This window comes from Crocuta crocuta, unplaced genomic scaffold (assembly GCF_008692635.1).
Source record: "Crocuta crocuta isolate KB4526 unplaced genomic scaffold, BGI_CrCroc_1.0 scaffold248, whole genome shotgun sequence".
Classification (NCBI taxonomy): Eukaryota; Metazoa; Chordata; class Mammalia; order Carnivora; family Hyaenidae; genus Crocuta; species Crocuta crocuta.
Window position 1 is genome coordinate 675,509 of NW_027532409.1, and position 13,208 is coordinate 688,716.

Consider the following 13,208-nt stretch of genomic DNA (forward strand, 5'->3'; position numbering starts at 1 on the left):
TTTTTTTTTAAATTTTAAATTTTTTTTTTTTTTTTTTTTTTTGAGACAGTGTGACCAAATGCTAGTGTGCGTATGAGTGGGGGAAGGGCAGGGAGAGAGAAAGAATTCCAAGTATGCTCTGTGCCATCAGTTCAGAGCCCAATGTGGGGCTTGATCAGGACCTGAGCCAAAACCAAGAGCCAGATGCTCAACTGACTGCTCCACCCAGGCATCCCTGTCCTATATCTATTTTTTTCTTTTCTTATCTTTTTTTTTTTTTTTACGAATAGTTTATTGTCAAGTTGGTTTCCATATAACACCCAGTGCTCATCCCCACAAGTGCCCCACTCCGTGCCCATATCTATTTTTAAATTCATGCAGAATCCAAGGAGTAAGGGCTTGGAATGCTTGGTACCCTCTAGAATCCCAGTGAGCAACAGATTGCCCAGCGCTTACTAGCTGGAAGCTAGTCTTCTGGGCATTGAGGTGAATGACTAGGGCTCTTCCTGAAGTGGCTTATTCTAGTTGAGAATAAGCAGTCTTAAGGTTTCATTCTGAATTGAAGATTTTAGTGGTTCAAATGAGATTTCAAAGCAACAGTGTTTTTCTAGGTAGGAATGTTCATCCCAGAATCCCGAGTTTATCTCCTGTGTTTTATGATGCAGTTTAGTTTGTAGCATCATGGGACTTTAAGTCCCAGAGTTCGGCCCTCACAGTTGATAGTGAAATTTCCTTAGACTTCTCTTCAGTGGTCCAGGCTCTATTTAGCCACCTGTAGTGGCAAGGAACTTTGCCTCCAGGGCCTTTTTTAGAAGGCCCTTTGAATGGAAATTTGCCTCCTGTGGCTTCTTTCGCAGATCTGCCTCTCTAGCACAGTTATCAGTTAGCAACTGCCGCAGTAATGCTGCCCAGCAAAAGAAGAGGAAGCTCAATGGCAAATAGCAGTGAGCATTTACTCTCCCACTCATGGGTCTGAGCATTTATTGTACACTGTTGGATCTGGGTTCGGGTATTGACAGTGTGGCTGTGCTTGTAGCTGTGGTGTGGGGATGGCTTGGTTCTTCAGCACTGGCTGAGCTCAGTTCTCCACCACATGTGTCAGTTCTCAATCCTCAGCTGAAAGAGGCAGCAGCTAGCTGGGGCACAGTCTTCTCCTGAAAGATGGTGATTGTGCAAGAGAGCAAGTGTAGCTAGGCATGCACACTTTAAGCCTCTGCTTGATTCAGTCTTTTGACATCCTGTTTACCAAAGCAGGTGAAGCCCAAAGTCAAGGGATGGGGACATGGCCTCTGCCTCTTCTGGGAGGACCAGGACATGGATCCAGGGTGGGTTGAAGAACTGTAGAAACAACCGTTAAATCTGTCAGAGCACCTCCAAAGAGGCCACCTTCCTTTCTGTGGGCAGTCCTCCTGCCTAGTGCTTGAAAACAGTAGTCCTGTGTTCTGCAGAGAGTAAGAGTGTAACCGTGGAGTTGGAGAATGTCTGGGTCTCCTCCATCCCTCCCTCTGTGAGGTGCCCAGGGAAAGTCATTCAGTCTTTAAATAAAATGAAAATCCTCACCTCCCAGTGTCATTCTGAAAATTAAATCGAATAATATATTAAAAAGACATTAGGCATCACATCGGTACTCCTTAAGTGCTTAGGAAGTGTTACTTACCCTCCATCCCAGGCCAAACATCTTCTAGTTGTCTGTTACTTTCTTTGGAGTCTTCCTTGCTTAATTGAATATATTATACTTTTTATATGTCTTCCTGGGATACTTTGCAATTGTTCCTCGTACTGAATGCAAGGGTTCAAGTGGAATATGTTGGAAGGACCCCCTTACGTTAGAGAGATTTGGCTTCCATCAAGACAACCCAGGCTTGCATGAGATTGCATTTCACATTTTACACTTAGAGGTTGCACAGGTAGCTGTATTTCTGGGGTTTTGTTCCATGTTTCCTTTGTGACCTGCTGCATGTAGTGTTTCTTCTGTAAATTTTAATAGACTGTCTACTTTGTAGAAATACTGATATGTGTTACCATCTCCCTCTTTTTTTAAAAAAGACGTTTATTTTTGAGAGACAGAATTCATGGATGCACGTGCAGGGGAGGGGCAGAGAGAAAGGGAGAGGTAGAATCCCAAGCAGGGTCTGTGCTGCCCATGCTGAGCCCGACTTGGGGCTCAGTCTCACGAACCCTGAGATCATGATGTGAGCCAAAACCAAAGTTGGACTCTCAGTGAACTGAGCCACCAGGTGCCCCGTGTTCCCATCTCTTAACTTTTAAACTACCTTATTCAGTAGATTTTTAAAATTCACAATTACAGAAGATAATACTCAGGTTGAAAGACAGGATGTGGCTTCCTCAAGATCAATCAGACCCTCCTAGAGTGACTTGATTTCTGGCCATTATGTTTGTGGGTATGACCAATTATCAGAAGGATTTTCTTTTTCTCTCTTTGTCTCTACTTCCCATCCCCTCTGTGGGTCTCCAGGATCCTTCATGATGGTGAACAGCTCTGGGAGGGCCTCTGGCCAGAAGGCCCATCTTCTCCTGCCGACCCTGAAGGAGAATGACACCCACTGTATCGATTTCCATTACTACTTCTCCAGCCGTGACAGGTCCAGCCCGGGAGCCTTGAATGTCTATGTGAAGGTGAATGGTGGACCCCAGGGGAACCCTGTCTGGAACGTGTCTGGGGTCGTCACGGAGGGCTGGGTGAAGGCAGAGCTTGCCATCAGCACCTTCTGGCCACATTTCTACCAGGTACGGTGTTTTATGGTTTGATTCTCTAAAAAGTAATCCTATATGCCTTTTGCCCTACCTACAGTTGTTAGGTCAAGAAAGGACTTCCTTTACTCACTTATGCTACTTATGTTCACTGAGCCTCTTCTAGCAAGGCCCTGCAGGGGCATATGTGATCTGGCAGGGCCCCTGCCTTCCTGGAGATCCTGCTTGGGGAAAAGGAGACCAGTATATAGATAAGCAGCTTCTGTGGTGTGGGACACAGCAGGCTCTCCGGGATGCTGTGAGAACAGAGACATTGAAGCCTCTTATAAAGTAATTGCTTACAAAGATCTGATGAGGGACTTTCTGTGATTATCCCTAATTTATGGATGAAAAGATTGAGGTTCTGAGAGAGAAGATAACCCCTGGGAATAGAGTGTTTGGGAGGAAGCAATCAGGAAGGCTTCCAGGGGGAGGTGGCAGCTAGGCTATGTCGTGAAGGGTGACATTTCAATAATTATTGAAAAAGGAAGGGAAAAGCATTTGGGTTGTCAGGGATGGTGCATGCCAGGGGCCGGAAGAGCGAGTGAGAAAGTTTTGCAGGGTTTGGAAACTCTCCCTTGTGTGAGGGTGGGTCACAAAGGAGACACACAGGGAGGTAAGCTTGCAGAAGACAGAAGACCCTGACTGGCTTTGAATGCCAGGCCAAGGAGATTAAGTGTAATCTCTGGTCTAGAGCACTGCCACTCAGACTGTTGCAAAAGGCCATTTTTCTGTGCCCAGTGCTTTCATGACTAGTAAAACTGTCACAGCAGTGCCACATTGCTGCGGTAGTTTCTAAACACCCCTCCCACTTGGCCTGCTTACCTCACTGCGGGCCGAGAAGGCACAGGGCACAGGCTGGTGTCAGTCCACAGAGCGTACCTGGGGGAGCACAGCTCTGGGGCCGCTTGTCCTGGGACTCTCGAAAGCTTTTCTTTTTTTAAAACAACTTTATGCACGTAGGTACAATTTACATATCCTAGAGTTTACCCATTGAAGTGTGCAATCCAGTGATTTTTAGTAAATCTACTCAGTTGTGCAGTCATCACCATAAACCAGTTTTAGAACATTTTCATCACCCCAGTAAATCCCTTCTGCCTATTTGCAGTTATCCCCATGCCTACTGTTGAAAGGTTTTAAGTAAGAAAGTGACATAGTCAGATCGGCATTTTTCTGCAGAGTCTGAAGCAGATAATGGACCGGGGGCTGCCACGGTTCGTGACCTGGAGCTTCTCAGGCCCCTTTGGCTTAGCATCTATAGTATATTCCTTTCAGATAGACTGTGTGGGCAGCCACACACAATATGGAAATGAGTGGAAGGATGTAGCTGTGTCCCAGTAAAGCTTTACATCTAAAACCAAGTGGTGGGCCAGATTGGACCTCTAGGCTCTAGTCTGCTGAACCTTGATGTAGGTGGTAAAGCTGAGGTTTAGAGAAGGATACTGAAGTCCAAGGGCACACAGCAAATCATTGGAAAAGCTTGGACCTGAATCTGGATGCCCAGGTCCACGACTACCCCCCTGTAAAAGTGAGTATAAAGTAAGTGTCCCTAAGTCATGGATACCCCCAGAGAGGCCTTAGGACTGCAACTGGAAAACCCCTATTGAGGACCTGATATAAATGGATTATAGGATAGGGCCACAAGTGCAAGTGTGATAAGCGGGAAAAGCGACCCAGGAGAGGAGAGTGCCACTGTGGCCATGTTCTTTGATGAGGTATAGGGAGGGAAAAGGACATTTCTTGGGTACGCCCTTTGTCCCAGCTCTGTGGTAGGTATATTGTCTCTCGTTTATCTGTGTGGTAATCTCCTGTGCTGGGAAGCAGTGTGTCCTGTGTTCTAGAGTAGGGCATATTATTGGTAAACTGAGGTTCCTGTAATCCTGCGTAGGTCCTCTGGCTCCAAGCTCCGTTTCCTGCTTTTGGGGAAAAAAGCCCATATGAGAATCTTCCACTCACTAGCTGTGTCATGTTGGATGTATCCTGTCATCATTCCGAATCGCTTGCTCTCATTTGTAAACTGGAGAGAAGAAACAATGGACGGTTCTTCTCTGCACTGAATGCGATTGCACATATATAAAACGACATGTCAGGCTTGCAGTGGGCCTCGGTCATCATTGGGGGGAAGGAGGGAGGAACGGAGGCAAGAACAGAAAAAGAGGAAGGATTCCTTCTTTGAAGAAATGCCCACTGTGGTTGAGCTGTGCTCTGTAAGCTCTGTGGCATCCCTGTGATAGGCGGCTTCATCTGGGAGAATTTTCTCTTTTCCAACTTGTTGGGCACTATAGCATCATTACGTTACATTATACCCTCTGCTGTGAGCTTTGTGGCGAGAAGGCCACTAATGCACTGAAAGCAGCAGTTTAGAAGAGGCATGTCTCTTCCCCCCACCACACACACACACACACACACACACACACACACACACACACACACACAGCCACTAATGCATAGTCCCGTGGCCACACACACAGGTGCAGATGCACCTACATGCACCCACACATACATCCAGGGGAGAGAAGGGGAGATCTATCCAGAGAGTCAAAGACACTTGCAAAGTAGATTTTAAAATTCATCAGACCCTGAGCTCCCGTCCTGCATATATGATTCTGTGGACTAAATACAATTTTAGTTTTTAGCAGGGCTGGGACTCAGATCCTGATGGCTTATGTATTCATTTATTAAAGTCATATTTCATAGTTCCAAAATGGACTTTCAGCCCTGCAATAAACAGGGAAATTTCATCTTTCCTATTAGTGGGCTCTGTGGCATCAGGTTTTCAGCAGAGCCTGGGATGAACCTCTGCCTGCTGTCTAGCCCCACACCTGCCTCCTCTCCGGAGAACTGGAGCTTATTAAAATCGCCTAAGCTACACTTTAAATCTCTGCCCCTTTGCAGGTCAGGTTAACTCTATTTTATGTTTTTAATGATTTGAAGCTGTTCTGTCCCAAGATTTAAAAAAATGAGAACTTTTTATCAGTTACCTGTTCAGTCCGTTTCCGATCACCTGCGTAGGTGAAGTTGTCTTTTATTCAGTGCTTATAATTGCTGTGTAAACTCATGAAATCTAGGACCTGCCTGGATTGGATTCAGCTGGACTTGGAGTCCAGTCTCTTTCTCGGGGATCTGGTACTCTCTCGGTGTGGAAGCTTCGCGCACAATTCATGGGGTGCATCTCACAGAGGAGGCTGCTCTCTCCCAACGTTCACACTCTACCCCGTCTCCTCTCTCCCACTCCCCCCTCTGCTGAGCAGCAGACTCTCCTGTTCATCTTAGCCAGGCCTCCTGGGGCTGGTGTGGGCGAGAGGCTCTCTTGATTTCACCCTCAGCAATCCCTCTCCATGAAAATACATGTGATCTTCTTCCTACGAGGGGTGCTGGTAGCCGACATTTTTCTCTCTCATGTTTGCTGAAAATGTTTGCAGCCCCTTGAAACTCTTCCTATACAGATTCTCTGCTGAAAGACCACCAAAGGGGAGGATAAAATGCCAGCTCCCTTAAACCATGGCCTGACATCTCTTCCCCTTCCCCTAACATGCACCCAACCTGCTTTTTCGGGAAATTGAGGATGATGCATCTCTGAGCCTCTTCTGGGAGATGACTTCCTAGCTTTGCCCACAGCTCATGCATGGAGAGTGGTTTGAGGCTTTCCATGCAAGCCCCAGGAGGCCTCTAAGGTTCTAGAGGCTAGGGCACATGTAGTTGACTGTAGGTCCTAGTGGCCTTAGGGTTGAAGAATGTCCTGCAGAGAAGGTGGGTTGCCCAGCCCGGGCCTTGTGCTGCCCCTCTGTCCCTCAGGGTCCCTGCCTACACTGACATGAAGTGTTGCTGGGTGATGGTAAGCTCCTTGTGCCTGTCCTCCACTCCACCCTCCCTGCCTGCTGCAAACAGCACTCAAGTAGCCTCTACAGTTCTTTACTCAATTTAGTGCCAGCCTCATCGAGAGTGTTCAGGGGACTTGCCTCAGCAAGTGACCCCAGACAGGCCTTGGAGGGTCCACCATGGATCTTCCTTGCTTTTCTTTCCCTTCTAGCACTATTTGCGACGTATCCAGTCTCGTATCTGTGTTATTGACTCTTTACTCCCTAGGAACTGAGGGTGTCTATATCATGGCAGCTAGCATGATTTTTATAAAAAAAGGTTGTGATTCTGGAATGGCACGCCAAAGACAACATGCTCTGGGCTCCTGCATGTTTGTGAGCATTTTTTTCTGAGTGATCTGGCAGTGATGGGGAGGACTTTTCCCAGTTCTTTCTTGGGAAGTGCTTTAGTCTCAGCTGTATCCAGAGCTTTGGTGTAAAGCTTTGGTATTTATATACTGTGGACCTAGTTCTAATGTCTTGTGAGTTTGGAGCCTTCATCAAGGATTTGCTGGGCTGCCATGGTCCTTTTCTCTATGCTTCTGTACTTTCTCCCCACCACCTTTCCCGAACCCCCTTTTCCCTGAAGCCACACGTGCCTCTTTATTTCCACATAACTCCCCATGGACCCAGAGTCCAGCCTCTGCAATTTTCTGCCAGTCATGACTTACATCAAAGAGTCTACTGAGAGAATGAACTTCAGTGGAAACTTGGGGTGGTGCCTACCGGGGACAGTCACATTGGAGAGTCCATTAGCTTCCTCGTCTCTCCAAACCTGCCACCATTCTCTCACATTCCCCTCTCTTCTTTCCATCCCTCTCTCACGAGTAAGAACAACAATAGTCACATTTATCAATATCTTACCATGTATGTTGCAAGCCCTTTGCATTTATTAACTCATTTAATGGAAAACCAGAACATTCTTTCCCTTGTTTATTATAGAATATTTTTCTCCTGTTTTTGAAAAACCCAAATCTCACCTATCCTANATTTCTTATTTCTGCAGAAGGGAGAGAGAACACTGAACAAATGTATGTTTCACTGTTCACCATTCTCCCATGACCAGCCTTGTATTCATTCATGGAACATTTATTAATAATTAGGATAGGCCAAGGTCACATGCTTAGTAAGTGGTATAACCAAGACCGGAACCCAGGCATTCTGATCCGAGTGCAAGCATTACACTGTCTTCCTTCTTAAGGTAAAGATTGAACACTATCTATTGGATTTAGCATCTAAGAGGTTATTGGCATTTGCCATGAGAGCAGTTCTAGGGGAAGTGTTGGGGGGAAAAGTCCAGATTATAGGAGGAGGGGGCAGTTTTGCAGTGGGAAGTAAGGAAGTGTTGAGAATGAATGTTGATAAAACTATTGAGAATCCCAAATGCTATTGTAATACAGCTGGGCTGTACTAGAGCAGACCCTGCTGCCAGAGGGGAGCTTTTAAAGAATATGAGAGGCCCAAGTATGCATACCTGTGACTGAAGCTGATTGGGAGATAAACACCATTGGAATTAGGGAGGTCAAGGGCATTAATCACAGTGTCCACGTGGGTAGTCACATCTCCTAGGCGAAGTTAGACAGGGGGTGGAAAGGACAGCTCTTAACTGAGCTTTAAAATCTCTACTGAAATACATAGTTTGGGTGAGAGTCAGAATGGATAATTCAAAGAGTTTGTTGCCTTTGGATTCCCGGACGCTGACAGTTGTGCAGGGGGCTTACCTTCGAGAGGTATTATTAAGAAATTCAGACTGGGGAGAGAGACAACCCAAGAAACAGACTCTTAACTACAGAGAACAAACTGATGGTAACCAGAGGGCNTATGTTAACTGTATTGGAATTAAAATTAAAAAAAAAATTCAGAGAGAATATATTCCAATCAAATCAGGGTAAACCCTCCTTGGCTTATGGTAGCTTCTGAGGTAAGCTCCTGTCACAGTTCATAAGAAAGTTTGGGATATTAGGAAGCCATTATTCTCTGTGTTTCACTTGAAACAACAATGAAAAAAGTGCAGATTGGGGTTTCAGGCCATGTTTGGGTTTTTCTGCATTCAAGTGTTATTTCTGAAATCTGTTAAAAATGTTCCATATGACTGACTCTTCTTTTGCTGGTCATTAGAATGTGGCCTTTTTACCTTGTTTTGAAAACCCAAGACAATTGGCAGGGGAGTGTACTAGACTACTGTAATGCCTCTTTGGTGGGGGGGGGGGCCCTCATGGGAAGCTTAAACAGAGGGTTTGGGGGGCTGGGCAGCTTCCTATAATGCCTACAACCAGTTGTGCGAAACCGACTCTCCCCCCTGTGTGTTACAGGTGATATTTGAATCCGTCTCTCTGAAGGGTCATCCTGGCTACATCGCTGTGGACGAGGTCCGGGTCCTTGCTCATCCATGCAGTAAGTCTGTTCCTTCCTCCTCACGCAGCCTCGCTCCCTGCCCGACTGGGGAGTTTGGAGGCTGTAGTGCCCCCACCACCATTCATTCAGCTCACAACCATTTCTCACTCTCTCTCTTTTTTAATCCTTCAAAAATGCTTACATGCTCAATGCAATCAGTCCTGAATAAATTCGTCATTTTGCTGGCCTGTTCAACAGGCAGCACCTACAGGAAATTTGCAGAGAGTGGCAAAACATCTTCGTTTGAATCTCTCTCCATCATTAAGGGAGTCTAAAGTCCTGATTGTTTATTAGTGGGATTCAGACCACTGAAGTGGAAGAATTAGAAGGCTTTGGATGGAATCTTGTGCAATTGTCTTAAAAAAAGAACACCACCAAAACACTGGGCAAATTAGCCCACTGCTCACTCACAGGGAAAAGTACCCCAAAGCTATTAATTCTTTAAAAGTAATTTTAAATACACTCATCAGCTCTGTGTAGGCGTAGGGAGAGATTTCTCACAGTGGTTAGAACTTCTGATACAGTGTCAAGAATTCTCAAAGCGTACCGCTCCTTCCATGCCCATCCAGTTTCCCCTTGAAGTTCTTTTTGCTGTATTTAGTCTGAGATTTCTGCATCTGTGCAAAGAGCTGTGGTTCCCAGTTTCACAAAATCCCAGAGGGAGTTGGATGGCATCATATCTGGTGACACTTGGCTGGGGGTGGGGGTGGGGGGCTGTAATCAGGGCACCTCTGAGGGAGGCTAGCTCGGGTAGCAGCCCTCTTAGTTTGTTAGCGTTTTGCATATTGGAGATTCTCATTAATTTATTAGTGGCCGTCTGGTTGCAGGTGACTCCTGGAGGGCCCTCTCTACTCCCTCTTTGTAGCCATGAGTCATGCCATAGGCTGTGGTGTAGTTTGCGGTTTTCTCCAGAAGTGTCCTTGCCCCTGGTTTTTACAGGGCCTTTCAGTCCTTTCATTTTGGGGCTGTTTTCAGTTCAGCCCCATCCATGTTGCTTTAATTGAAATGACACTTTCCACTTCTTCTGCAGTGAATTTGTTAGTGCCTTGAACATCACTTCCTTCCCCGGCACTGGAATGCCATTGTTGGACTCATTGCTTAGAGCACCTTCTTTGGAAGAATTTGGGACAAGTTCCAAAGGGTTTTGGCAAGACAGCATTTGGGATAATTGTATTTTGTGTTTGTATAAGAGAGCCCTATTTCTTCCCCAAATCAGCCAGCCTCTCAGGAATGCTGAGATCCTACTGGATTATTCATTACTGTGGTCTAAGCTTTCTATCCTCTGGGTTACTTCCTGAGTCTTTGGTAATTCAGTCATGCCCGCTGAACCAGACCTCATGTGAAGAGCGTCCCAGAACTCTACCCCGCCCCTCCCCCCCCCAGCCATGCAGTGTTTATATAGTAGATACGCAGTTAATCCCCTCACCTTGATTAAGCCTTCCCTCCACTGGCCTTCCGGGAGTCAGCATCAGCTGCCCATTAAAGAATGATCCTTGACCTCACCCTGGGCAGCTGTGTCAGGAGATGTCTGCCCTCCCTGTGGCCCACTTAGCTGCACACACTGAGCTCTGCACAGCTCTCCCAGTTGTGAGGTAGTGTCTGTGAGACAAGGTTGGTGTCCCCAAGGCCTGTGCACATCCCATCCTTTTCAGGGACACTCACTTCTGCTGCAGCCCTGCTTCTTACCCAGTGCTGGATGTCTGCGCTCTGTCTGTCTGTGGCTCTTGCTAGGAGAACCCAGCCTGGGTTTCTCATAAGGGATCCCAGATCTCTCCGCTCCCCTCTGCTGTCAGGCCCAACCTGATACCCGTCCATTGTTCTACCCTCAGCTCTCCCTTGATTCCGAGTACTGTCCATGGATTGCCATTAAAGCCAAAGGCTCCCTTCTCTCTGAGAAATCTCTGTGGGAGAGGGTTCTCTGGAGGGTGTTTGGGTGCCTTTCCACCCTGAAGTCTCATGGTCTTCCCTTGGAATTCTCCCTCTCCTTGGGGCTGCTCCTGAATTTAGGATTCTCCTGACAGCCTTGTATTCCTCCTGCTGAGGAGTGTGGATTGCACGGTTATGGAATTGCCAAGAGCCAGTTACCCAGCAAATGGGCCATGGGATATAACTCAGTAAGACGTGACTCTGGCTGTGTTCCTTTGTAATGTGAGTGCAACACAGAATTCAGCCTTGATGCTTAGGCACCTTAAGCTTAAACTTCCCAGAAATCAAAATGTGAGGACACTGCAATAGTGGCTGGAATTAGAAAAATTCCACTTAACTATATATGTACAAATACTGCCAGTGCATATAGTCCTCAGGGGTCTATCCGCACCTCCTGAGTTGTGTGGAGGTGAATGATGCCTTACAAAGGCCCCTGGTTAAGTTCTGTGCTCAGTCCACATTTACTCCAGCCTTTCATTCATACTTCCTTTCAATAATTAAATTTTTGTGCATTAGCTATGTGTCCAGAACTTGTGCTGGACACAGGGGATACTTAAATGATCAAGTTGGTTAGATCCTTATCTCCGTGGTGTTAAATTAGCGGACTGGCATAGGGAGGAAAGCCAGTAAGTAATTTTAAATAGTAATGAATATAATTTCAGATAGTGATAGTGCTGGGAATATAATAAATGCGAGTGGCTGGTATGAGTGGGGAGTCCTCAGATAGAGTCTAAGAGGTAGGAGAGGTGTCTGTGCACATGTGGTCTGAGCTGAGACCAGAGTCCCCCATGTGGTGATCTAGGGAGGGGGACACGCCCCTGCACTAGGAGTCCGCAGGTGCTGCTGGAGGACCTGGAGTGTAGGGAGCATAGGTGTGGGTGAAAGTGGGAGGGAGGCCGAGGCCTGACTGCGCAGGCCCCTGAGAGTCACGATGAGGTTAGGTTTTAATCTAAGAGCAAAGAGGTGCCACTGGAGGGATTTGTCCTAGGGATTGATTTGCTCTGAGTGTTAAAAGATGACTTTGGCTCCTCTGTGGAGACAAGTTGAAGAGGAATACAGAAGTGAGGAGACCTATCAGGAGGAAAGTTCCAGAGTCACGGAAGAGGTGGTAATGGCCTGGACCAGGCTGGGGGAGAGCTGTCCATTCAACTTGCGGCATGTGGTTACTGGAATGTGAACTCCAGGACAGGCGCTGTGCTGGGTGTATGGGAGTAACTCAAAATCATTCTCTGCCCTTCCACTGGGGTTGAAGACCCTGGAAATGAAATTGGCAATTACGTGATCTATAACAGAATGTAAATTAGTTTGCTAAGGCTCCCATATAAAATACCACAGTCTGGGGGTGGGTGCTTAAACAGCTGAAGTTTATTTACCCACAGATCTACAGGTGGAAGTCTGATGAAGATGATGAGGTTGGTTACTCTTGAGGCCTCTTTCCTTTGCTAGCCGTGTTCTCACATGGGATTTCTTCTGTGCACATATGCCCCTGATACATATCAGTGTGTCCAAATTTTCTCTCTTTTTGAGGACCCTGGATGGATTAAGGTCCACCCTAGAAGCCCCATCTCCAAATACAGTCACAGTCTGAGGTGTTGAGCAGTAGGGCTTCAACATAAGGGTTTGCAGGGGGAGGGGCGCCTGGGTGGCTCGGTTGGTTGAACGTCTTGCCCCTGATTTTGGCTCAGGTCATGATCTCACGCTTTGTGAGTCTGAGCTCCATATCTGCGCTGTCAGCACAGAGCCTTCTTGGGATTCTCTCTCTCTCTCTTTCTCTCCCTGTTTCTCTGCCCCTCTCCTGCTCATGTGCTCACTTGCTCTCTGTCTCTTTCTCAAAATAAATGAATAAACTTAAAGAATTTGGGAGGCAGGGAGACACAGTTTAGCCCATAACAGATGGTCAGCAGTGCTGTGAAGAAACAGAGGAGAGGTGGACAGATCAGAGATACATTTAGGAGGTAGAGTCAGCTGGTCCCATTTGACAGGTTAGTTTGGGAGGCAGAGGCATTAAAAATGGCCCACCCCTGGATTTCGGCTTCTGCGACTGGCTGGTGCAGGCTGGGGTGGTGGGAGTCTATCAGCGGTGGAGCCTGAGTGATGCCTTGCAACGTGCTCGCCATGCGTGCGTCCTGGGGGCTGCTCATGGGATCGCGAGTCACGCAGACCGGTAAGTGGCTTCTGAACTGTCCTTTGGATTGAAAGTGCTTTTGTCCCCCCGAAGCTTTCATATTAATGCATTTATGACTTCACTTGTGGTTGTTAAAAATGTAACTGTATGGAGAAATAGACATTCTTCTCAGGCTT

General features: G+C 46.8%; 1 protein-coding gene across 1 annotated transcript in view; it reads left to right on the top strand.

Moving 5' to 3' along the window:
• Positions 1-13,208, top strand: part of PTPRT (protein tyrosine phosphatase receptor type T) — a 703,891-nt gene that overhangs the window by 8,042 nt on the left and 682,641 nt on the right. Inside the window, exons 2-3 of the mRNA XM_077778839.1 lie at positions 2,456-2,727; positions 8,900-8,981. Coding sequence (XP_077634965.1) covers positions 2,464-2,727; positions 8,900-8,981 — 346 coding nt within the window. The 5' untranslated portion in view covers positions 2,456-2,463. The remainder of the gene's footprint in view (positions 1-2,455; positions 2,728-8,899; positions 8,982-13,208) is intronic.